We start from the raw sequence: 27,849 nt of genomic DNA on the forward strand, positions 1-27,849 counted from the left end.
AGTCTCTGCACTGGCTATTAAGTTGCGTATCAGGTACCAAATATTATCATTACTTACCTATAAGGCCTTAAACTGTTCAGCTCCCTCTGTACCTAACTAGCCTTCTACCACGCTACAACCCATCACGCACCCTAAGGTCACACAACGCTGGACTTCTGGTAGTTACTAGGATAGCAAAGTCCACTAAGGAGGTCGAGCTTTTTCACATTTGGCTCCCAAACTCTGGAATAGCCTTCCTGATAATGTTCGGGGTTCAGACACACTCTCTCTGTTTAAATCTAGATTAAAACGCATCTCTTTCGACAAGCATTCGAATAATGCGTCTCTTAAATTGTGACTGCAGTTGTAGTCTCTTTCATCTTTATTTGAGCTTCTAACTTTAGCACTGTCTATTCTGATTCTATTCTTAAAAAAATAAATTGCTGGATTCAATTGTCCTCATTTGTAAGTCGCATTGCTAAAAAAGCATCTGCTAAATGACTAAATGTAAATGTAAATATAATGATTTGTATCGTAAAAAGCGCTATACAAATAAACTTGAATTGAAATGAATTGAAAAAAATAACTTTTTTAAATAAGAGAACTATAAATTCTAAGTGTTTAAGTTGCAATATAAATTCATTTGTGAGATAGTGCTATAGTTAGATAAAGTTGCATCTTTTTGTGGGACCTTTTTACTCTAAGGCTAAATGGACTTCAATAGCCTATTTAAAAGCTATTTTTAGTATTCAATTAGGTAAATATTGCAAACAAAAATATCGCAGTGACAATAAGAACTTGATGACAATAAAAAAGCAAATACTTTTACAACAGGGTGATCCCTAAGGATCAGATAATCTTCAGGGTCATGCATATTTACACACTGTGGAGTGACCCAGCAAGGTCCATCCGGACAGCTGAACAACTGAAAACTCATCCGTGAGCATCCAACTGCATCCTCCTAAAAATAAAATAGTTATAAAACCTCTATGCTTTCACTTTTTCTATGCTCTCATTATCCCTAGATGCCTTCCTGTCCTAGCTTTTACTATTCTGAATAAAAAAAAAATGGATAAATGTACACTTTCCTTAAAGCCCTGAGCTGTAATTGTTTGTATGCACCGATGAAGATGATTATCGGAGAAAAATAGTAATTTATCCCTCTTCCGAATTCAATATCTATATACAGGTAGTGTGTAACTTGTAGAAATGTGTAAAGGCTGATTTTCCAGTTTCTGTTGCGTCTCAAGCTCATTTGAGTGGGAAAGCTTTCAACATATCGTGTTTGGCACATGAACTCTATTTACAGGAGAGTTCTTTTCAAGCACTCAAATCAAATAAAGGTGAACAAACAAACAAACAAACAAACCACTCACACGTTCCCCATGCATATCATCCACATACAGCCAGGCTTTTTCAAGTTTATTTTACTTTTTTTTTTTTTTTTTTTTGTAAACCTGTGATAGACAGTACTTCAAGACAACTATCTAGGCTTCAATAATCCACAGTCCTGTAGAACTTCAGAAACTGCTGGTTCAAGTTTATTGGTGTAATCCCAGAGATGACTGTCTGTTATAAGGTTTGTGTTCGGTGGGAATGTGTAGTTTTTGAAGTGGTACATGCGAGCAATGTCTTTATTCACTCGGACCGTGGGCTTTCCGTTCGCAGTTTCCAGCAAGCCATGGACGGTAACCTTCTGAACCAGACGAGGATTTACTATGACCTTGTAATTGTTGAAAGCACTGGGGTTGATGGGTTCTCGTTCGATATAATTTAAAATATTTATTCCCTTTACATGCTTCCATGCTTCCACGTTGTGTTCAAGATGAAGCTTTGCAGTCATTGGGAATTGATTATTCTCAAACTCAAAGCCCACATCAGTACCGTACAGATGCTCTAGCAATGGAAACAGTTCTCTCCAGGTTTTCTCTTTGATAGGCAGAATAAATTCATCCATGTCTTGTAGAGCCAGATAGCGAGTTTGGTACATATAACGAAAAACACAGTCATTAAGTGCAGGGATTTGCCCGTAGTACTGCAGCTGACCTGGTGCTATATCGATCTTCCAGCCTTTAGACACGTTAATGTGGTTTTTAATCGTCCACGGGATGATCTCCACGAAACCGCTTTTCTCATAATAGTCCAGAACCTTCTGTGTGTCTGAATCGCAGTTGGTTTTATAAATCACCACCCTTTGAGCACCAAGCAGTCTGGACATCTCTATGGACTCGACTAACATCAACACATTCTTGTAGTCGTACATAACACAGTGACAGACTGTAAAATCATACGGGAAGGTTATTGGAACGTCTCTGTTTCTAACAGATTGAAAGGATGTTACTCTCCCCGAGACGCCACCGGCTGTAATTGCAACATGTGTCGGTGTCAAACACCTGCTGCTGATTGGGCACGTGATGGTAGCAGCGCCGTAATCATAGTTGAAGTGGTCAGAATGAATCGAGCATTGGGCATTCGATGTCACGATCCTCCCATCACAGCACATCACACAGCTGTACGTGGCCGGCTCATGTCGGAGAACAATGGCGATAGACTTTATCTGTTTCTCTCTGAGACGATGATCCACATAAGAGCCGATCACATAAGTGTTATGATGGTCCACTTTAATCAGAGGCCCGTCCTTCACTTGAACACCACACGCATTTGGAGACGGAGGACTGGTGGATGTGTGGTGGATGTGTGTTGTTTGTTCCAATGGCAAATGAGTGCTTGGGGGAGCATTTGGTTGAACAGAGTCTTTACTTTCATGGGCTTGCCCAATTTGTTTGGTAAAAGTTGCTTTAAAGTAATCTTCTAAATAAATAAAGATTATACAGAAAACCACAAATAAAATGCAAGAAAGAAAAAAAATCTTCAGAACCCAAATATTCTTCGTAGAATGCTTTGTTTTTGATCCACTTTCTAGTAGTTCATATTTCACATCCCATTTCCCTAGACAAAAGATAGAAGGAAAATGTTAAGGTTGTTTCTGTTGAAGTTGTTTGCTAAAGCAACACAACTGCTGAACATGTTTTCTCAATTTCATTAAATTCAAGCCACTGACATGTATAAAAGTTTGTGTTGGGACTAACTGTTTGCAGCAACTGAAATGGGGCAGTGCATTTAAGTTCCCAGCATGCTTTGCAGAAAATTGAGAGAATATATGTTTAAGGGGCCATATGATGCAAGTTTCCCATTCTCTTTGGAGTGTTACAAGCTCTTGCTGCATTAAGAACATCTGTAAAGTTGCAAAGACTAAATTTTCAAATCCAAAAAGATATTCTTTATCAGAGTTAACACTCTTCCATGTCGCGATGTGGGAAGATTTGCATAACGCCGCCCAAATGTTGACGCAAAGAAAGAAGGCGTAACCTCGGCTGTTGTGGAGACGTTGTTTCATTGTGAAGAAGACATGCAACAAATGGCTTGTTTGTAATGGGTTTATTGTTTTGTCTTGTAGTTTTGCTGGGAGACGCATCTCAGGACGTTGCATTTCCGTCATATGTTTGAGGTATTCGGCCAATCACAATGCACTGGATAGCTGGCCAGTTCAGAACAATGAGCTTTGTAAAAAATTACACGTTTTGTAAAAAATTATACGTTTCAGAAATGCGGTCTCACGGTTCATGAAGGCACTGTTTCCTGCTCGTCTCAGTTTACATCATGTTGATTGTTTCATGTGGGAGCGGCCACTGTGAAACACTGCATTCATGAACCATGACGTGGGGCATAGAGGAGAAACAATAATGTGCATTATGTGGAAAGTAATGTGTTTTTTGAACCTTAAACTGCATAAACACATTGCATTACACCAAATACACAAAATCATTTTCTTTTTAACAACATCATACAACTCCTTTACAATTATTATTTCATGCAATTTTTAAGTAAAGGAAAAGACCTGTCAGTATTCATTCTTCAGTTATGTCTTTTGTATGCACAGTTGAAAGTGTTTCAGTTTTGGGGTTTCCATTGTGTGGAAGACTACTAGATTTTGTGCTTGAGTTTGATAAAACTCAGATTCACTCAGATACTGTATGCTTCACAATAGGGAAAAAATATGATAGCAAGAGGGAAAGAAAACATTAACATACATAGGTCAAACATAACCTATCTTGTCGCTTAAAGTACTACTGTTAATTTGCACTTAGTGTAAATAGCATATATTGCTAAGAAACATGCTATTTTTGTTTACTGCAAATAAAACCTAAAAGCATCTAAAAATAGCATCTACACTTAGTGTGAAGAGACACTGCCAATAATAAAGATTCTAACCTTATATTTGTACTATATATAGTGTTATAAATATGAAGATTGTACTGTAGCTTGAAGATCATATTGTATTGAATCTTTTATTATAAAGACACATTGTTAATAATAATAATAATAATAATAATAATAATAATAAAACACTTTAATGATGTAAAAATAAGCCATTTATGTTATGTTAGATGTGTTTTGACTACTTTTGTATGTTGTATAACTATCTCTAGATAACTCGCTGATTAATTTTGCCTGGGGCACCCACTTAATGTAGGTTTGCCTCTGCCTTTGACATTCACTGGTCCACTTTAGCTTGATTTTGGTAAAATATAAATTATATAATGACACATGCATCACCCCATACTATTATCTGTCCATATATGAAGCCAGAATAGTAACACCGTTTAATAATTTACAATATATTCATTATATAAAAACAATACAAATACAGTGTTCTTTTCCATTTCCTGAAAAAATCTTGAACATTTTTTTGGCCACTCCAGTTTTTATTTATTTTTTATTTTATTTTGTGCAACAGCGACCAAGTCCTAATGCATAGGCTACGCCACATAAATGTTTTGAACAATCAGAATAATCATCATCAAATACACTTTCTCATTATTTGTTATTTTTTAACTATGATAGTCTTTCGAAGGAAAGAAACAGAACTTTAAAATCTCTCACTTTAATCTGACGACAGGCCCTGTGTTGTCACACACTTGACACGGCTGTCTCGGGACGGGTACGTGCCTCATGTTAACACCAGCGCTATTTTTTCAATATTTTCTAATTTTCTAGCTTTAACAATCAGTGTGTATGTGAGCAGTGCTTTTAAAAAAGAATATAGCTTTCTTACAATAAGTAGCCTAGCTTGCTCGAGACCGCGCGCACTAACGGTGCATGCGCTTACTGTAGTTCAGCTCAGTAATAAGAGATATTTATTCGATTAGTTCAGCCACTGCCGCCATGTTTTTTGTTTTTGTTATTATTTATATATTTTTTAAATCATGTAAACCATGGCCGTTGAATATTTATTCAAAAGTTGTTTTTTTTAAAAAATAATCATAACGGTTTAAAATTAAAAGTGAAAGTAAATGTTGTTGAGCAATAGGCTGCTTTATCATATACTACAATACAACAAGGCATCCAGGCTAGAAGCGAAACGTCAGGCAAAAGATGATAAAGAAAACTTAGCAGTACCTTTCGAAAACATAATAGTGTGCGACAGAACTGACGGGCGTTCATCTAAAGCAATGCTCCGAATCCGCGAAGCTCTTCAGGTATGACTTGCTTTTCACCAGAATATCCTGCACGAGTTCAAAACAGTTTCTTATCCCATCATCCAAGTTTCCATTTTCTTCTTGCTTTGCTCTTCTGTTGCCAGTTTCTATTCGGTCTTAAAGGCACACAGTGAAATAATGCTCCTATGAGTCTGATATGTGCTGATCTGGGTGCAGCGGGTTGGGTATAAATGATAGTAGGCTATGATGAAAATATATATATTTATATATATTTATATTTTTTGCTCTCTCTCTCTGATTTAATCAAATCCCTGTAGCCAGATAAAGAGGGAGTGTTGGTCAATGTCCATGTCATTGGAAATTACTCTCTCATTGACATAGCCTGGTCCTCTGTAATTTAATAGGTGGACCACCAATCACAGAGCTGAAAGCGTACAGTGCAAACATCCTCATATGGAGAAAACCTTGTGTCTTTGATTCAACCCTTCACATTCAAACACAAACAGAATAGGCAGATCTGAAGGGTTTATTTCCTAAAAAAAGTTTCAGATCTTTATTGTCAGAGGTTTGTAGAGTAACCTAAAAATTGTACTCAAGTAAAAGTAAAAGTACTAGTCTGAATAGTTACTTGAGTAAGAGTAAAAAAGTATCGGGTAAAAAAAAAAAAACTACTGGAGTAGTTAGTTACTAGTTACTTTGGGTCATATACTGAATATCTATAGTCTATTCTTATATGTGGATATATAGATAAAATGTATTTATGTGCAGAGATGGGCATAAATACATGGAAATGTATTTAAAATACAAATACAAAATACTGTGTGGAAAAATGTATTTAAATACAAATACAGTATTTTGTATTTTGAAAATACTCAAAATACATGTGAAATTAAAGATTCAGTGCAGGTATCCCTATTAGGCTGAAATCTATTTGGGCCTATTCTGAATGCCAAAAATCATTTAGATGTTTGCAACTGCTTAGAATATTTCGTTTTAATTTTATATACCTCTTTCCATACCCTGCAGTGTAAGAAATGAAAAACTACAAAAAAACCTACAAAAACGAACTTTTATTATGTTTTATCACCATCATTAAAAGCCAATGTGACAGACTGGCGTTCTAATGTGGCCCAGTTCTGTTTGTTTCACAATCTTAAATATCTGCCATCCAATATTGCTGACCTAACCGTTGTTTAAAAACATTGTTTAATGTAAAGTTTATTTGTTTCTATATACATAATTAGAAAATATAAAGTATATCTAAAATATTTTTTTTTAATTAGAAATCATTTGCCACAATTTTTTTGGTGAACAATAAAACTATTAACCTAATTATTTCATCTCTTGTGTAAACACAATCACAATTTGGAAATGTGTCCAGTTACATTTTCATAAAGCAACATGTTTGTAAAATTGTAAATGATTACATTTACAAAATGAGCCTGCATAGCAGAAATAATGAATAAAGTCATGGTAGGTGTTTCATACAATCGTTAATTAAATTTTTTTTTTTTAAAATAAATAAATAATGAATTAAAAAACATATATAACACAGTATTGTTCAATTTAGTGTTATACATATGTTATCATATTAATATGTTTTGTTCTAATGTCACAAGTCACAATTTCGAGTTTACTGGTTTTAACTTGATTATTTGGTTAGGGTTTAAGAAGTGTGCTAAAAAACTTTTCACAAGTGTCGTCAAAATGACCCACAACCTAAGCAGTTCACATGTGAAGAAATCCATTTATTCACAAACTTCTCACGATAAGATGAGTGTTTGATATAGACAGTATAAGAGATGTTTGACAAATTATTCTGCAAACTACTTCCTCTCATCGCTGCTTTTTCGTGGTTTGGAGAACGTGTCTGGTCTGAACTAGTTGATGCATGAAAACAGCACTCTAATAAAGAGGTTCACTGGCTCAAAGTATTTTGAGTATTTGGAAAATACAAAAATACTCGTCTTAAATGTATTTAAATACAAATTACATTTGATTTTTCCAAAGGCTTTAAAATACAAAATACAAAATAGTATTTTGTATTTCAAATACGTATTGTTTCGTCATGTTTCACACAGCAGCCACAAGAGCATATTGGCAAATTATTATTAAGCATTATTTATTTTTTGTCACTTTTATTAGAAACATTCCCAGACGCATGGATTATATCATGAAATATCTCGATTCTCACCTTCATAGATTATGTTAGATAATATGCGATGGTCAAAGTAGCCTAATAATGTAATCTATTAACTGTCTGTTTACTTAAGTTATAGATATGGGTGTCATGTCATAAAATATTTGTATATTTCATATGTTTATATTAAATGTGAATATAACATTGAAAGTTAATGTGATAACGTTGTAAGTTAGGCTACTAATCTTTCATTGTACAGAAAAAGAGCAAATAACATTTACATTATCAAAGGACATTTTCACTGACAGTCTAGAGTTCAATCACTCTCTGAAACTCCCATTAAAATCACCGAAACTGTTAACACTGTGAAATCGATATCTTAATTATAGATTTGTACACACATCTGCACTTTTTTTGTTTTTGACGAGATAATTCTATATAGAATATATTAATCTGCTATTTTTTTTTGTGTGTGTGTGTGTGTGTGTTTTGGAAGCTGTATTCAAAATCCACTTATACCTGTTGAACCGTAGACTACCCAGAGAAAAGTAGTTATTGTATTGTGTTAGATGAACTTTGAATCTACTGCCACATACTTACTGAAGAAAACAGTCTATAGCAGTGGGAGTAACACTTGTGGATAACTTCTCATTTATATAAACATCGAGTTCACTGTTCAGTGTTTTAGTGTAGGGAGTTAATCTCTGGAATGCTTTAGCCTTGAAAGTCTTTCCAACTATTTTGGCTTTCAACAAAATAACTCCCCTGATAAAGACACATCAGATCCAAGTGTCCTTCACAATTCTGTTGTTCAATAACCTTCATGGAGGAGCCTGTCTTTGTAATCATGCAGGGTTATATAACCCTAGCCCTAGCCAAGAATATAAAAATGTGCAAGAAGACAAGGGTGTTACAATGAATGGCACTGCCCAGATTTGTGTAAAGGCCGCTATGAAGTAAAATGAGGGCGGTTTATGGCTAGATCAGAGATTCTATAAAGAGGAGACAGAAACCTCAGCGTCAGACTCAAACATAATCGTAAACAAAGCTTGTATTCACTTCATATAATAGTCCAGGTGATAGTCAGCGCTGGATTAATTTTAGTACACAGGTTATGCCTCTTTTCACTCATAGTGATGTCGAGCTACAAGCGAGTTTGCCTGAAAACAAGCTGTCCTCCGCTCTGTACAAAATAGGTTGATCTCAATGCGCTGGCGTCTGAGAGACAAGTCCGGAGCGAACGTCTGCAGAGATTGTGAAAGGCAAAACTGTTTCCAATTGAAAAATCAATCTGAGCATTACACATACTGATATATTTAAAATGTTTATTTCTCTGTGAAAAGTAAAAGATGTGGTAGAAAAAAAGTGTACAAGCAATATGGATAACTGCACCCTGGAGAGGATTGTGAAACAAAACCCATTCAAAAATGTGGGGGAGATTCACAAAGAGTGGACTGCAGCTGGAGCCAGTGCTTCAAGAACCACTACACACAGACGTATGCAAGACATGGGTTTCATTTCTTGTGTCACTCTTGAACAACAGACAGCGTCAGAAGCGTCTCGCTAGCCAGGACTGCTGCTGAGTGGTCCACAGTTATGTTCTCTGATGAAATTAAATTTTCCATTTCCTTTGGATATCAGGGTCCCAGATTCTGTAGGAAGAATGGAGAGGCACACAATCCACGTTGCTTGAGGTCCAGTGTAAGTTTCAACAGTCAGTGATGGTTTGGGGTGCCATGTCATCTGCTGGTGTTGGTCCTCTGTGTTTTCTGAGGTCAAAGGTCAACACAGCTGTATACCAGGAAGTTTTAGAGCACTTCGTGCTTCCTGCTGCTGACCAGCTTTATGGAGATGCAGATTTCATTTCCCAACAGGACTCTGCACCTGCACACAGTGCCAAAGCTACCAGTACCTGGTTTAAGGACCATGGTATCCCTGATCTTAATTGGCCCGCAAACTCCCCTAACCTTAACCCCATAGAAAATCTATGAGGTATTGTAAAGAGGAAGATGTGATATGCCAGACCCAAGAATGCAGAAGAGCTGAAGGCCACTATCAGAGTAACCTGGTCTCTCATAACACCTGAGCAGTGCCACAGACTGATCCACTCCATGCCACGCCGCATTGCTGCAGTCATTCAGACAAAAGAGCCACAGCTAAGTATTGAGTGCTGTACATGCTCATACTTTTCATGCTCATACTTTTCAGTTGGCCAGATTTATAAAAATCCTTTCTTTGTATTGGTCTTAAGTTATATACTAAAATTTTCTGAGATACTGAATTTTGGATTTTTCTTAGTTATAATCATCAAAATGAAAAGAAATAAACATTTGAAATATATTAGTATGTGTGCAATGAATGAATATAATATACAAGTTTCACTTTTCGAATGGAATTGTTGAAATAAATCAACTTTTTGATGATATTCTAATTATATGACCAGCACCTGTATTATAACTGGCTACTTAAATATAAGTGTTTTTAATTGTTGTGCAATAAAACCATGAGGTAATGAGAGTAACCCTCGGCGAAAACTAATTGAGGAACCCTGCTATAGACACTTCTAGGGCCAGAAAGAACACCTTCTATATAATAATAATGAAGTACACTATTTAAAATGAAGAGTCATATACTCAAAAGTTGTTTCTGTTTTTGGAAACCTGTTTGCATTGAAATCATATTAATACATTTGAGATTTTACTGTGTTGTGGTCTGGAATATTTCATATACATACTCACTGTATCTCTGTGTTTGAGAATTAATAATAATAATAATAATAATAATAATAATAATAATTATAATTATAATAGTTGTGTGGTTGAAAACGTTGTGGCAGTAAGAGAGGCTACTATGAAGGGGGTCCTTATGTTTGCTGTTGGCCCGGGCCCCAGAGGCGGATCTAGTCTACACTGGAATTCAGTTTAGAGCAGAGTCATGTCCTCAGTTGACTTAAACTGATTCAGAACAACCTCTTATCTTCCTGCCACGAACACCAAATATACACACCCCTTCCTTCCTCTTTTCACTCTTTTTGTTTTCATGATTCACAGGCGTCTATCTAGTAAAGTATTGTGTGCTGTTACGGGGGTGACATATAATAACTACTCATAATCCTTTTTGTTTTTTGCCTCATGCTTTCAAACATGTGAAGTCTGCATATTTTTGAAATTGACCGTATGTGCAAAGAGCCACATTTATGAAAGTGAACTTGTCAGTTGTTTAAATATTAAACTAATTTCTATCAAATATAATTTGGTAGTAAAACATAGAGTTGCACGTTTTATTGATGCAAATGAGTAGTGATGATAAATAATTATGTTGTACAATATTTGCAAAAGCTCTTTAATCACCACAAAATTAAATAGTGCCTTCTGTTAAAGAGACTAGTGCTGGACAGACGTTTAGAAGTTTAAATACATTTAAAATAAATGTCAAACAAAAATAAAGCTTGCAAGTCTATAAGTGTGTCCCATCACGTGATGAAAAGTTCAGCACACTCTTGTGGTCTTCATGCTCACTTGAACACTTGGACCAAGTGCAGAAAACACGTCATAAGAGCAGGGGTGCTTCTCAATTCTTATTTGTGCATCCTCGTTTCCTTTCAGGAGGAGAGGGAAGGACACAAGGAAGACAAGACTCCAGGGTTGAAGAATTGAATCAAGTGAAATGAAATATCTTCGCTCCCTTCAGCGTCACTTCAAAGCGTCACCAGCTGCGCTAAAGGGATCGAGTAACCCCAGAGTGCAGTCTGGACGATGGGGCGGGGCGACACTTCGAGGCGGAGCGACACGTGTCGCCCCGCCCATATTTGTTTCCCCCGCCTTTGACATTTTCCTCCGAGCCAGCAGGGGGCAGTTTGCGTTGAAACAAACAGAACGGTGGCAACTGCAGCAGCAGAGTAATAACGCTATTCCGTTGATTGCTTGAGGTGAGTAAAGGTGGTTGTGTAAATACCTTATAATATGAAATGCGATGTTCGATCATTTATTTATCCATGGTACGTTCAATTTGAATAATTATTGTTAATAATTGTTATAAATTGCTCATTTTATTGTTCTTTGTGGATTGTAACAGTACACTCTGTACATGGCTTTAGTTCATAGGTTCGATTTTACAGAGGTATGGCATCACATTTGTCAAGTTATTTGAACAGACATGCGTGATTTTTGTGTGTATATTATTATTATTATTATTTTTCAGGATGACATGATCAGGAGGTGGTGGTGTTCTGTTCTCCTGGACAGCTTTACTCTGCAAATGTATGTAGCTGTTTGAATGTTGCTACATGAAACATTACTCTGTACTATATCTAGCAATATACCTACCTCTTGACATTTGTTCTTTTAGAGCTCAACCACTGAGGGGAAGAACTTCACCATTCACCATGTCTTCAGGTAGAGTCCAGCAAAGCAGGTTATTTGTGTACATACATTCATTAAGAACTAATAATTACATATGTGTGTACATGCAGAGGTATTTTAGTTATTACAGCTACATAGTTGTTCAGATGTGAAATTGGTATTATGTACAAGTACTATATTGGTCAGCACTGTGGATTATTTAATATATAGCTATCAGTTAACATCAGCATCAAAGACATTTAAAAACATTTCAGCTTAATTCATTTTCAGCGAGTTTTTTAAATAACTTCTGTTTGCGATCTAATGTGGATTTTGTTCACCATATAAGACAGAAATATTTATATTCAATGTAAAAGATCTTCATGTGGATCATGCATACAAATATATACAAATATCTCACTGGATTATTACAATTAATGGCAAAATGAATGTGTGGAAATGTAAAGTAATATATCCTACTGACACACAACAGCAAAAGATATAAATAATTGTCTTAAAACAGTTTTTTTTTTTCAATGTGAAAATACTAACATGCCTAATACTTCTGCACAGTACTGTATATATTAACATTTTATTAGTGTTATTATAAAAGAATGAGTATGCAGCTGTGACAACAATCTATAGAGTTTTTAATGAGAGTTTTAAAGCCAGGTTGTCTGCATTCAGTGTTTATATAATGTTTAATAACTTTTATATACATGTATAAATAAACCTATGTATGTTTTTGATTCAACAGCTTCCACTGGAAATCCTCAGGGAAGTTATTTTGTCAGCGGGTGACTCTGCATATTTGACACTTTCTCTGGTTTGAAAAAAAAAAAAAAAAAAAAAAAAAAAGCGGCACAGTTTGCCTGGCTAGACAGTAAGATTTCCCCGTTTAATGTTCATTCTCCAATTGAATTTTATAGTAGAAGGCTGTTAAACTTTTTTTGTATTATTATTATTATTATTATCTTTCATGTATTTTGTCTTTACACTATAAGGCCAACTGGAAGAATTGTCCTCCTGTCTCCTGACCGGAACGAGTTCAGACGGATGTACAGCATCAGGGAACGCTTGCAGTGCAGAGCCCTTTTCAAGTTTAACCCACACGGGTACAGAGAAGAGACCGGCGTGGTGATCTTCTGGGCTTTTGTTTACACAGGATTTTGTTCCAAGGACTGTTTTTTTTTTTTTTTTTTTTTGCGGCATGAAACACATTTGTGTGTTAAGTTCATTGAAGGGAAATAGAGAATGGACTGAGATCAACTGGTTTTGATGTATTAATTGATGTCATTTAAAGTTAAACTTTGGAGTGTATAATGTTTTAATAAAAAAGCTATGGAAAACACGTGCATGACGACATGTTTCAGTCATTTACATCAGTCTATCATTCTTTAAGGTTTCTCATATTTGATGATAACATGATTTGCTATGCATTGCTCATAATGGATTCTTAGTTTAGTTGTGACAGGATTGTGAGGATTAATGAGGTTTTCATTAGTGCAAAATAACAGAAAGTAACAAGTGTTTTTGGGCAAGTTCTTTAGAACCTGTATAGTTCCTTCCTTGCAAAAAGTAACCATGGATTTATTGTAGTAAAAATATTTGTTGGCATATTAATTACTGTGAGCTGTAATTATAAAAACACCATAGTTTTACTATAGTTACTGTAGCAGAACCATGGTAAATTTTCGTAGGGGCCAAGGGAATGTTCAGAATATTATTGGTGACGTTCAGAGACTGGTGACAATAAGTTACACACACACACACACACACACACACACACATATATATATATATATATATATATATATATACACACACACACACACACACACACACACACACACACACACACACACACACATATATATATATATATATATATATATATATATATATATATATATATATATATAGTTTGAATATATAAATTAAGGTACTCCATGACTATCTACATAACCATACTTCGCATAATATTGCCGTGTCATTTTCAAACCAGCGAGTAATGCCGAGGTAGCGTCTACACTACAGCCATTGAGGGAGTAGACCATTTATTTCTATTCTGTTCGTCGTAATCCAGAACTCTTTGTATTTTTACGGGATGTTGTGTAAATGCAACAATAAATGCAAAAACACAACATTTATATTCACTTTTTAATTTATATTAAAAGTTTATTCATCTGAGTGTCTACTTCCGCATTCCAATCCTGCTGATAGCGTCATAATTCTCTATACCAATAAGCTGTAAAATCGTCACTCATCTGTACACCAATAAGCTCATCTTAATCATAAACCAATAACCGCTGATGTGGGCGGGGCGACACGTGTCGCTCCGCCCCAACGTGTCGCCCCGCCCCATCGTCCAGACTGCACTCTGGGATACTTGAAGGGATCTGCCCTTATGTTGTTATAAGACATTCTTAATAAATATTAATAAAGCATGATGTCCTGTTTGAAGTATATGACAAGTATGGTTTATTTAAACTGCAAAGTTAAAATATAAATTAAAATTATTACAACAGATGTGAAGGGGGAGGAGATTTAAAACGTGCGTCAGATTTTTCAATGAAAAACACTTCCGCACAGGATTCGCCTGTGTATCCTCCTCCTAACGGTACAGACTTGAGATGTCCTTCAAGATGCACGCGCTCGATCGGTTTCCGGGTCACATGATGGAGGACCGAGGAAACGAGGAGGGATATTGGGAAGCACCCCAGCTGTTTGAACAAGTCGAGTATCTTGCAGGACAGTAACAGTAACCATCATCTTAGTAAAGCAGTGAAATGTAGGATGTTTTCCTCTGATTTAAGTTCTGCTGACCTCGTGTGGTCGAACAGGAGAACTGCATCAGTTCTACAAGGCTGCAGATGTCCAAAGTATTGTGGAAACAGTTGTTCAAATATGTTGTCACCTGCTGTTACTCTTTTTGTTTTGATGAATTGTCTATATTTTATTTTTTGTTGTTCAAATACAGACTTTCATTCATTCTTTAATTAATCTCCAGCTTTTTATCAAGCCAAAACCATCGACTGTATAAAAACAGGGCAAGACACAACAGGCAAATAGGGTAAACATTTTCAATGATTAGGAAAAAAGCATATTGTTCCAAATAACACTGTATTTTGGCCATTTATCTGAACTTTTATCCCTCTGCTTTCAAGAAATTTAATATCATCCAACAATGTTTCAAATATTTTGCTGAAACCATGAACTTCTTTGTCAATGGAATTAAAAAGCAAACACAGTTGGATGCTTTCGAGAGATGAGTTAAATCTAGCAGGTGAATTCCTCAAACAAAAATAAACTGCTCCCATTTTCTGAACTTTGGTTTTAGAGCCTAAAGGATTTGTTGTTACAAAATAATCAGAATAAAGTTGGATTTGTTAAGCTACTTTACAATTTTTGATTTATTTTAAATATGAGCCATCAAAGTAGTCACGCAATTTACCATCACTTGCGGTTGAATCCACAAAGAGCTTTTGCACTTTTTCATTGTCAGAAAGAAACATCAGTGTATCAATAATAGATTTGTATTGACATGTATCTGATATTAACACTTGAGTTGATTTACCTTGCTTTCTTGCAGTGTCACCTCTGCTTCCAACGAAGATTTCTGTGGGCTCGATAAAAGAGTGGTTTTCAGCCAAATACATGGTCATTTTGTAGGGAGTATCAACTTCCTCAAACATATTTTGTCCTCTTTCGAAATCTTTCGTCAAAGTCTGCAATTCATCACTGGGTAAAGTGTAACGATTTAGCAGAGATGTGGTTCTCTCTTGCAAACAGACCAGGGTTTCTTTTGTGCATGTCATGCTTCTCTGCACATCTGTCAGGGTACAATTTGAAGAGGAGTAAATTTTTGCATCAAATGCTGCTGCACAGCTTTAGTAGTCAGAAATCTTGTTCTAGATGTACTGGGTTTGCAGCTTGAGCATCCTCTCTCTCTATTGAGATGTTATGATGAAGTTATGGTATGTTCATTGACACTTGTTTTGACTACAAACAATTGTATAATCCTGTCCATCAGAAAGTGCATGGCTATGCCTAAGATGACTTAAAAGTTGCGGATGTCTTTTAGGGTAAATTTTTTGCAGGGACGTGCACAGACATTTTGAGGGGCAGGGGCTCAAGTGAAATAAAGGGCACTTCTCATAATTACGTATTTTTTTTCTTTTTTTAAAACAAAAAAGTATATATATTAACGCAACACTGACTTCCTTTTTAAAAAAAAAATAATAATAAAAAAAAGTTAATTAATTTTATCTTCCTCAAACTCTAATTTTCAAAAGATGTCTACAAAATAATCAGTTCACACAGAAACCATGGTCTCCTTAGTATTCACTAGGTTTATAGAGCAGCGAAGGAAAGCATCCCACAATGTGCATGTTTGGAAAACATTTTCTATGCTACTAGTTTCAAGTATATATTTAGAATAACCAAAATAACTGCATCAAGCAGAGGGGTGTGTTTTACTCATAATTTGTTTATTTCTTTGCACAAGGCACTACATCATTTTAGTTATTTTGGTGTTATCAGAACACATAACACTTTTAAATCAACAAATATTCACTCTAAACTGAAGAGGGTTGTCGCTGCTATTTTGTTAACTTTACTGAAAAAAATCACTGCAAAAATGATTGAAAAAATACAAAAGGCCATGTCCCTGTAGATGTTTACTACTTCACTGTGGTCCGAATACTGAATTGCCTTAATGTTTTAATCAAATACATTAATAGTATTATTGCTATGCATGTACACATACACAATAACTGATGGTGACTGACAAAAACTTAGTTTCAGATTTGAGGGAGGACTGTATCATCACCATCATCAAATAAAACCTTCAAAATCAACATTTAAACCTACTACACTCAAAAAATATTCTGTGGCTTAGTAAATATTTAACTTAATAAAATCTCTGAAAATCTTACTTGATTGTTTGAATTAAATTACCAAAATAATTGAGTAAAAATTAAATAAAATTAAATAAAAGCCAATGTCATGTATGTATTTGTGGTTGTATGGAATACTTTTTTATAAAGGTTTAGAGGAAATAAAAAAAAGTTCATAAATAAAAAGTTAATTTATAAATATTGTTATTTTAAATGTTTAATGTTAACTTATTTCTACTCAGTTTTATTTATTAATATACAGATGCTCAGATTCACTACATTTTTTTTAGAGTGTAGCCTATCCTCCATCTGTTTGCATCTGTAGATTTCTTCTAGATTCACCAATTTAGATTTCTAAATTTCAGGGGGAAAGACTCTTGATGCAAGTCAATAACTAACTGGGGACGTTCTTATTTTATTAACTTATTTTATTACATGGCTTGGTCGATCTCCAATGTAGAATGCGGTCTGTTATTTCTTGATAACAGACCGCTGTGCGGAGTATTCGGTTGTTAAGTGATGACGTAAGAAGCGCTGTTTCCGGGTCCAAGCCTCAACTAGCTTCACTTGAGAATACGACCTCAGCAGCCGTTTATGAGCACTGTTTATTCATATTAATAATGTAAGCTAAACGCTTTCATTAAACTTACGATATACACTACAGGTTCCGTGCTCACAGCGTCCCAAACACAAATATTTTTTGTATATTTTTTTATATTTATATTTTCACTGTCTGGCTATCTGGGACTTCGGTTTGGAGTTAAAGGTTAAGATTTTAACTTTTTCGCTAGTATTCTATCACATTGTGAGTTTATATTAGCACCTTTTGTTGTTTTCTTGCGGTAACTGATAGAGCGTTTTTTTTTTTTTTTTTTATTGCAAAAAGGGTACAATTCACATGTGATTAGCCATAATATGCATAATATACAAAAAACATAGAGGTAAGCAAATAAATTAAATAAATTAAAGTAGCCAGGGGAAGCTTACAGATCATTACAAAGTGAAGGAGGACCATATGCTGATAGTTTTAACAGCCTTTTTGTTGTTTGAGCCAGAAATCAGATTAATATAATGTTCAACTTCATGGATAAAGAGTACAAAACAAGGTTTTTTAGAGCTGAATTTACATTTATGAATGTTAAATTTTGCCAAAAGTATTAATATATTTATAATGAAGTACGTTTTTTCTTTACTTTGACTTTTATAAAAACAAAAAATAACATCCTTCCACAATAAGGCAAAGTCTTTATAAATATGGTCAATGATGAATCTGCTGAGCTTTTGCCAAAATGTTCTGGTGTGTGGGCAATATGAATATAACTGATAGAGCGTTTGGACACGGAAGCGCTGCTACGTGACATCAGACTTAACAAGCGAATAACAGACCGTTGCCATGAAAAACAGAGCGTTGCTATGGACTCACAGGATTCTAACCGTAGAGACGGAGCGTACTATTTTCTTTAGCGGAAGCAATACAATCGGGTTTAAATCAATAAATTCCCTTTTAATATTTTGTGTCAAATTATTTATTTATTTGGTAGGTAGCCATGTAATAAGTAGGAGGATAATGTATAACGATTATCCCTTACACAGCTCTAGTCTAGTAACGTTAGCTCATGAGGCATGCAGGTGTGCTAGCAGAACACAGGTTAACTAAGTTATATTTGCCTTGGCTAATCAGCAGTAAATTCGAGCATTATTCGAGGCACTGGTATTTTAATATTTTGTTCATCACCAGCTCCACTCACCTCAGCACAAGCCAAGAAAATCACTGCTGGGAGGGGCTGCTGCTGCCTGCAGGTGTGTGTCTGTGTATCTGATGTGTGCTGATGTGCGTCGATGTGCTTCGATGTGCGCCGCTGCGCGCAAGGGGGGAAGGGAGGGGGCAGGGGGTTTTGTAGTCAATGAGCGCTTCAGAACTCCTGACCTGATATTTAGATATACTATTCTTCAATAAATATATATGTTTGACAGGGAAGCTGTGCGCAAACAGGAATATATATTATAAAAAAAAAAAAAAAGAAAAAAAAAAGCACCCTACAAAAAAGGGCACTTTCTCTCCAGGAATAAAAAGGGCAGGTGCTCAAGCCCCCTTTGATGTCTATGTGTGCACGTGCCTGATGTACTGTGCTGTAGAAGTACATTTTATAAAATCCATTATCAACACAGTCCAAGTGACCGGAGTTTCTCTTAAAGGGATAGTTCACCCAAAAATTTAAATTCTGTCATTAATGACTGTAAGACCTTCGTTCATCTTAGGAACACAATTTAGGAATAACACGAGGGAGTTTAATTGATGACAGAATTTTTTTATTTTTGGGTGAACTATCCCTTTAATTCATCTGAATTAATTGAACTATAGGCCAGGGATATTTTGTTATTTTTGTTCAAAAGAAAAAAAGGCATGCATGATATTATCGGAATGTTATTGGAATTGGACGATAAAAGCTTTAGATGTAAACAATGACATCGTCTGATTTGAAAAATAAATATAATATGCTGATATGCCTTGCAGATAAGACGACCAGCTCACATGTGCTCAGGATGTGCTAGTGATAAAATCACGTCAGCAGTGTTGTCATTCTTTTTCCCTGAATTATGATTAGCTTTGAGAATGTACATACAGAATGAAAACATCCAGCATGATAGAGTAAAGAGTCTCTAGTGTGTGCAGCAACAACGGCCTCCCCTGGGTCCTAATGCCCATATATTGGTAATAAAAAAAAAAAAAAAAAAAATACAAATAAAATTAAGCCATTTGGCCAAAATTAGTAGAAAAATATCAGCAAAAATCTAATATCATGCATACCTAAAATCAAACAAAATGAAAACAGTATAGTGTTATGCAAATCAGAGTCATATAATTTAATCATATAATTTAATTTAATTAAACATCACAACGTGCTTGTACAAAAAAAACTAGCAAACAAAAATAAAGCTAACATAAAAGGACAATCAAGTTGCTTACTGGCTTAATGTCCAAGAGACAAGGAAGGGCCATTTGCTCCTTCCTGATGCAGTGGGGGGCAGCAATGTAGTAAGAATTTGAAGAGCTCTGTACATTAATCTGTAGTATGACAGAAAAACACAAAATATAATGACGTGTTTAAAGGCTGGTATAATGACTGACTTTAATTTCCAACTTTGCCTTCAGAGAACTACTAAAACTAATGGTGTCCACTGAAAGAAAAACAACATTTTGAAAGAACGAGCAAAGTAGCCTACCTTCACTCTCATTATCCGATGACATGACCAGAGGATTTTTCACCGTGGACATCTTTTGCAATTTTGGAACAATATTTCCTATTTTCCAGCCATCCCAGAATTTTTTTTTTCCAAACTCAGTGTCAAGCAGACACAGAATACACAGTTACAACACTACTGTGTTAAAACATTGAGTCTTTTTTTATTCATGTTTGGGCAATATTAACTTCAGAGAGGCATTGTGGGCCATTCTAGGTTTTGGTAAAAAAAAAAAAAAAATCTACCTGTACAGCAGTATCATGATTTAAATTAAACTGAAAGAAAAATAAGTTATTATGTCATAAATTAAATTATGTCATTAATGACTCACCCTCATGTCGTTCCAAACCCGTAAGACCTCCGTTTATCTTCGGAACACAGTTTAAGATATTTTAGATTTAGTCCGAGAGCTCTCAGTCCCTTCATTGAAGCTGTGTGTACGGTATACTGTCCATGTCCAGAAAGGTAAGAAAAACATCATCAAAGTAGTCCATGTGATATCAGAGGGTCAATTTGTTGAAGCATTGAAAATACATTTTAATAATAATAATAATAACTTTATTTTATATAGCATTTTTAAAAGGCAATTCTCAGAGCACTTACATAAGCAAAATTGAGATATATAAAATTGGCATGATAAACACAATACAGAAAGTATTACAAACAATTTTACAAACCTAAAAACAAGTTTGGGGGGGGGGGGGGGCAAAATTCCCAGATTATTAATTAATAATTCCGGATTATAACTAAAGATTACAAAAACACACACACACACACACACACACACAATAAATGGATAGTTCACCCAAAAATGAAAATTATGTCATTAATCTAATGGATTGGCAGATAGATCTGCTGGAGGATATGGAGATGGGAGTGTCCCTATCTCCTACCTCACCCGCCAGAACTGCCCGATCTCCAGGTTCGGAAGCCCGAGTTGCGGTCCTTCCCCCCGAGTGACGGCCGTGATGCACCGCCTTTCTTTCTCCGAGGAGATTGAAACGGAGGGCGTCGATGAGCTCGCAGTTGCACAAACATAAGATGCCTAAACATCAGTTACACAGACAACAGTTGCACAAGCATCAGTTTCACAAGCATATCATGCCTAAACTTTATAACGAGCAGCATTAATGAAGAGCGCAGCTCGCAGTAAGCTCTCGGGAAAAATTAGGGGGCTGACTGTGCTTCTCGCCTACCTGGGGACGGGTTGAAGATGGCTCTGCCTGACATGTTTCGGTCATGAGTGCAGATGGTGGCTCCTACTGGGAGAGCGGCGTACACCACATTACACGGTGCCCGTCTTGCCTCAGCACCCTCTAGGGGTCGGTCTGCCAATCCTGCCAGAGTTCCAGGGCGCAGCGGCCTCCTGCGAGCAATGTTCTCAGTGTTTTCTGGCCGCATGCGTAGCGGAGCTGAGATTCTCGCCGCCCCTAAGTAGATTATTTAGCAGCGTGGAAACTACTGCCAAATGTATCTCAATGGGTCCAGCACAGTAGAAAAAGGCTACCGTATTCAGTTCGGCTCTCCACTGCCGAGATTTAACAGGGTTACTCCGATGTTACTCAATTATATTGACGATTGGCTGATTTTAGCTCTATCAGAGCAGGTGTCGGTTCGACATTGAGATGTCATTCTTGCACATATGGGGGAGTTGGGTTTGAAACTGAACGCCAAGAAGAGTGTGCTTTCTCCAGTCCAGAGAACCACCTATCTAGGTGTAGTGTGGGATTCGACCACGATGCAGGCACGTTTGTCCCCTGCTCGTACAAATTCGATTCTCTTGTCAGTCGAGAGAGTCAAATAAGGCCAGTCACTCACTGTCAAACAATTTCAGAGATTGTTGGATCTGATGGCAACTGCGTCCAACGTGATACCTTTTGGCCTGCTGTACATGAGACCTCTACAGTGCCCGATGCTGGGAGCTTATTGTCGCTGTGTAATACTAGCGATGGATGCATCTCCCACTGGTTGGGGTGCGGTCATGAGTGGCCACCCTGCCCGTGGTCTGTGGAGTGGTTGCTATCTGACATGGCATATCAATTGTCTAGAGCTAGCAGTTTATTGATCATTAAAGCACTTCCTCACAGACCTGAGAGGTCACCATGTGTTGGTGCGGAATGGAAACTTCACCCCGAGATGGTGAAGCAGATATGGAGAATCTTTGGCAAAGCTCAAGTGACTCAAGAGCCATCGCAATGTCTCATTTGGTTCTCTCTAGCTCATTCAGCTCCTCTGGGACTGGATACTATGATACAGACCTGGCCGAGGCTTCATCTGTACGCTTTTCCCCCTATTGCCCTGCTCGCGGAAGTTCTGGCGAGAGTACGCCGGTACGCTGTCCGCCTATTGCTAGCGGCCCCGTTGTGGCCGGGCCGAGTATGGTTCGCAGATCTGGTCTCGCTCCTCAATGGCTCTACATGGGAGATACCGATCAGGACAGACCTACTCTAACAGGCGCAGGGCATGATAATTCACACTCGCCCAGAGTTGTGGAAGCTGTGGGTGTGGTGCTGCAGGGACACAACTCATAGCATCCGGTCTCTCAACCGAGGTTGTTGAGACCATCCTCCAATCAAGAGCTCCCTCAATGATGAAACTGTACGCCCTAAGGTGGAAACTCTTCACCTTTTGGTGCAGAGACCGTCAGCTTGACCCAGGTAACTGCCCAGTTGGTACAGTACTGGAGTTTCTACAAGCCAGGTTCTCTGCAGGGTTGACCCATTCCATGCTGAAGGTGTACCTGGCGGACATTGCGGCCTACCATGTCCCGCTCAATGGTCAGTCTTTGGGAAGACACCCCCTAGTTTCACGTTTCCTCTGCAGTACACTGACGCTGAGACCTCCAGTATGGTCCCGTATTCCTCCGTGGGACTTGGTTGTGTTGTTAGAGGCTCTTTGTAAAGCTCCATTCTAGCCAATACAATATATATCAGACAGACATCTAATCTACCTTTCTGTCGGCTATTACCTCTGTGAGGAGAGTTGGAGATCTTCAGGCCCTCTCAGTGGCCCCTGCTTATCTTGACTTTGCGCCCGACATGGCCAAAGCCTTCATATACCCTCGAGCGGGATATGTTCCTAAGGTTTCCTCAGTCATACCACGACCTGTAGTGCTGCAGGCCTTCTGCCCTCCTCCCTTTCGGGAGCCTGGCTAAGTGAAGCTAAAGTGTATGTGTCCGGTTCGAGCGCTGGACGCATACGTCCACAGAGCTGCTCTGTGGAGAAAATCGGACCAATTGCTAGTATGCTACGGTCCCCCAAAAAGGGGTTTTCCTACATCTAAGCAGACTTTTAGTCGTTGGATAGTTGAGACTATCAACACCACCTATGAGTTTCCTCTGGTCTTCCCCTGCTGTCGGGAGCCAAGGCTCACTCTACTCCGGGTATGGCGCTCCCCAAGGCCTTTCTAGTAGGTGTGTTCATGTTGGACATCTGCAATGCTGCGGGGTGGTCCACGCCTTCCACATTTGCAAAATTCTATGGCCTAGATATGCCAGTTAGAATGGCTTGTGTGGGATAGCCGTTAGCCATTAGCCGTATGCCAGTCAGTCCAGGTCCAGTTCTCTTGTCCTAAGCAGTGCTCTTCGGATACACACTAGGCAGGGATTTGGTAGTCTGGCAGTGTGGGCACATCGTTCCTCATAGCGTTTCAACACAGCTAGAGCTCCTGAAGAGGAACGTCTCTAGGTTACGCATGTAACCATAGTTCCTTGAGGGAATGAGATGCTGCGTCTCTGACGCAGTGCTTGCTGATACTCGAAGCTGATGCCGGCTGCATGTCTCTTGCCTTCATAGCTTCCTGGTCGCTTACGTCAACCCCGCCCGTGACGTCACGCTCTTCTATAAGACAGATTACACATGATATTCAGAGTCGCTCACGCTAAACACGTTCCCCGTAGCATTTCAACGCAGCGTCTCATTCCCTCGAGGAACTATGGTTACATGTGGTTACAACTTTAATCACAGGCTCATCATTCACTAGAACACCACACGCATTTGGAGACGGAGGACTGGTGGATGTGTGGTGGACGTGTGTTGTTTGTTCTGATGGCAAATATGTTCTTGGGGGAGGATTTCGCTGATCAGAGACTTTACTTTCATGGGTTTGCCCAATTTGTTTGGTAAAAGTTTCTTTAAAGTAATCTTCTAAATAAATGAAGCTGATAAAGGAATACAGAAATAAAAAGCAAGAAAAATAAAACATTTTCAAAGCACAAATTTTCTTCTTAAAAGGCTTCGTTTTTGGTCCACTTTCTTGATCCCATTTCCCTAGAGAAAAGAAAGAAGAAAAATGTTAAGGTTGTCTCTACTGAAGTTGTTTGCTAAAGCAACACAACTGCTGAACACTTTATCTCAATTTCATTTCATTAAAACCACTTACATGTGTAAAAGTTTGTGTTGGGACTAACTGTTGCAGTAACTGAAACTGAGCAGTGCATTTAAGTTCCCAGCATGCTTTGCAGAAGATTGAATTGAGAGAATATATGTTAAAGGGGCCATATGGGGCAAAGACTAAAGTCTCAAATCCAAAGATATAAATTTTTTATAAAAGTTAAGATTTGTCCACGCCCCCTTAAAAAGCCTTGTTTAAATACCTAGTTTTTGTGTGTCTTTTGTGTTTATTTTATTATTAAAGTTTTATTATTTCCCACCTCCTCCTTCCCAAAGAAGATACTACTGTTATTCGCCCTTAGTGTAAAGTGGTTTTCAACCTGTGGGCCTAGTGGGTCGCGATGGTACTGCAGGTGGGCCGCCAATAACTATTAAAATAAATAATAATATTGTTCATATATGTAAAAATGTCTGAGTCACAACATAATAAAATCATTTCATATAATTAGATAACAAAAAATAAATCGTTAACTATAAACTGTAACTATGCTTCCACTATTCGAGCTCTCTTATTGGTTTAAGAATAAACTGCCAATTTATCTTAGATATTTTTGCTGCATATGCTACAGAACAACAGCAGTTGTGCCAAGCAGTGCCAGCAGCCTAAGTTATTTTCTGTTCATTGCCAGATCATTCAATAAAGACAATATAGCTTCTGAGTACTTTTATTAGTTATTAAGTTATTAAGTTATTAACCCAACAATAGTGGGGTCATTTAATTTTGCTGCAGTGGGCCGCGCAAACATATGTATTTGGTTGTGTGGAACGTGAGTTGAAAAAGGTTGGGAACCATTGTGCTAAGAAATGTGCAATTTTGCTTACTGTAAATAGCATCTAAAAATAGCATCTACACTTATTGTAAATAGCCATTGCAAATATTAAAATATAGATTCTAACCTTATATTTGTACTATATATATATGGTTATAAATATGACGATCATACTGTATCTTGAAGATTATATTGTATTGAATGTTGTATTATAAAGACGTTGTTAATAATAATAATAATAATAATAATAATAATAATAATAATAATAATAATAATAATAATAAATATAGCTGCAAGCAGCAATTACGGGGCCAAGCACTCCAGTGGAAAGTTGAGGAGCTAAGCATGGCATGTAGCATCACACGAAGTGCAACAATGAGCAATTAAAGCATTTTTAGAATGATTGTTATTGAAATGGCTAAAAAAACAAATACAATATCTACAAGCATGATTACTTGGCTTATCAAGTTTGACCAATAGGTGGCGTTGTTATCAAATCAATTTGTTGTACTCTGTGTGACTTGTCAATGACACACACAACGTTTGGTGTCAATATGCCAAAGCATTGCAGAGATAAAGCCTCAAGTGTCATTTTGGCATTGTGCCTCAAATTTGTCGCTGTGGTATGCAAAAACGGTTTTGTCTATCGACACAAAATCCATAACATTTTGTCAGTAAAGTCTGAAGATCATTTGATTTAAATTTGGTGAAAATCGGACCTACGGTTGATGAGGAGTTCTAAAACAAGATAAATCAAAATGGCGAACTGGAAGTTCTGCTTAACCTGGCATATTTGGTATCTATGTTGTCGGCATAACCCAGGAAATATTTTGAGACCAGTTTCATTGAAATAAGCTAATGCATTAAAAAGTTATTAGCATTTTTATAAGTGTAATTATTCATGGTTAATGAATGGTTTATTACTCTTGATCAATAGGTGGCGCTGTTACCACATTTATGTGGCATGGTCAGTGTGATGTGACGATGACACATACAACGTTTGGTGCAAATATGTCAAAGCTTTGCAGAGATACAGCCTCAAATGCATTTTGGCACCCTTGCAGTAAATTCGTTGATGCGCTAAATAAAAACCGTTTCATATATCGACACAAAATCCAGAAGATGATCCACGTCAAATTTGGTGAAAATCAGACTAACGGTCTAGGAGGAGTTCGAAAAAGTAGGTTTTCAACATTAATCAAAATGGCGGACAGAAAGTATGGCCAATTTTCGCATATTTGGTATCGATGCTCTTGGCATGACCCACAGAATATAGCGAGATCATTTTTATTTCAATAGTCTAATTTATTCAAAAGTTATTAGCATTTTTGTGATATTTCATCATAACTCTTGACCACAAGGTGGCGCTGCCACCAAACATTTTGAGTACCTTCAGGGCATGGGGCCGAATATTTTTGTAATTATTTTCGTAACGATATGATGCTGCGTTCAATAAATAGAGCATTTTAAAACATAATTCAAAATGGCTGATGCCTAAAATGGCCAATACAGGAAAATTGTATATCAGTCATCTCAACATCACTCACTGAATCTAAAGAGACCAGTTGTGTGATTTTTGGCCAATCCGTTCAGAAGTTATAAGCCAAAATTTGCATTTTTCATATCTCCTGACCACTGGGTGCCACTGCATCGAAACACTGCAGGTAGTCTCAGGTCATGGTCTTTATAACACAAAAGTTTGGTCTCAATATGCCGAACCGTTACCGAGATTGAGCCTCACTTGCATTTTTGCTTGCTTTTCGTCAAATTTGTTCACATTCGAGAACGGTTGGATGAATCAACTTGAATTCCATAACTTTTTATAGCAATTTATGCTATTTTAGATGTGTTTTGACTAACCCACTTAATGTAGGTTTGCCTCTGCCTTTGACATTCACTGGTCCACTTTAGCTTAATTTTGGTAAAATATCAATTATATTATGACACATGCAATTGTCTGTCCATATATAAAGCCACAATATCAACACAGTTTAATCATTACAGTGTATTCATTATAAAAATATTACAGTGTTCTTTTCCATTTCTTGAAAAAGTTTTTTTTTTTTTTTATTTATATATTTTTTTTTTCGGCCAGTCCAGTCCCTATTTATTCGATTAGTTCAGCCACTGCCGCCAAGGTTTTTTTTTTTTTTTTTTCTTGTTTATTGATTTGTTTAATCATGTAAACAATGGCAGTTGGATATTAATAGCAGGTTAGAAGGGAAACGTCAGGCAAAAGACAATAAAGAAAACTTAGCAGTACCTTTCGAAAACATTACAGTGTTTCTTATCCCATCTTCCTTCTGTAGCCAGTGTCTATTCGGTCTTGCAGGTACACAGTGAAATGTTGCTCCTATGTGTGTGATATGTGCTGATCTGGGTGCCATGGGTTGGGTTTATCTGATTGTAGGCTATGATGAAAAAAAAAAAAGTTCCAGTCCAGGACAAATCGGACTATGATCACTGACTTCCCCAAACATTTAGAATTATTAAGTTACCTCTGTTCTTATATTAATATGTCATGGCGCATCACCTCAAAACTGACGCTGCGAGGTAAAGCTTGCTCCTCTTGGAAATTATTATTAT

General features: G+C 36.9%; 1 protein-coding gene across 3 annotated transcripts; it reads right to left on the reverse strand.

The window, feature by feature from the left end:
• Positions 1–948: 948 nt before the first annotated feature.
• Positions 949–27,631, reverse strand: si:zfos-464b6.2 (uncharacterized). Of its 3 annotated transcripts, XM_026231401.1 has the most exons (8): positions 27,527–27,631; positions 21,298–24,370; positions 21,000–21,146; positions 20,433–20,469; positions 20,084–20,313; positions 19,827–19,925; positions 15,538–15,792; positions 949–2,928 (listed from the first exon to the last, which is right to left on the reverse strand). In XM_026231401.1, exons 7-8 carry the CDS (start codon positions 15,776–15,778, stop codon positions 1,463–1,465), a joined length of 1,707 nt encoding a protein of 568 aa, XP_026087186.1. In that variant the 5' UTR covers positions 15,779–15,792; positions 19,827–19,925; positions 20,084–20,313; positions 20,433–20,469; positions 21,000–21,146; positions 21,298–24,370; positions 27,527–27,631; the 3' UTR covers positions 949–1,462. The 3 variants fall into 3 exon arrangements, with proteins under 3 accessions (XP_026087186.1, XP_026087187.1, XP_026087188.1); XM_026231402.1 differs by lacking the exons at positions 19,827–19,925; positions 20,084–20,313; positions 20,433–20,469; ... (1 more) ...; positions 21,298–24,370; positions 27,527–27,631 and adding an exon at positions 18,607–18,621; XM_026231403.1 differs by lacking the exons at positions 15,538–15,792; positions 19,827–19,925; positions 20,084–20,313; ... (2 more) ...; positions 21,298–24,370; positions 27,527–27,631 and adding an exon at positions 5,440–5,864.
• Positions 27,632–27,849: the final 218 nt, after the last annotated feature.

This window comes from Carassius auratus, chromosome 43 (assembly GCF_003368295.1).
Source record: "Carassius auratus strain Wakin chromosome 43, ASM336829v1, whole genome shotgun sequence".
Taxonomy (NCBI): domain Eukaryota; kingdom Metazoa; phylum Chordata; class Actinopteri; order Cypriniformes; family Cyprinidae; genus Carassius; species Carassius auratus.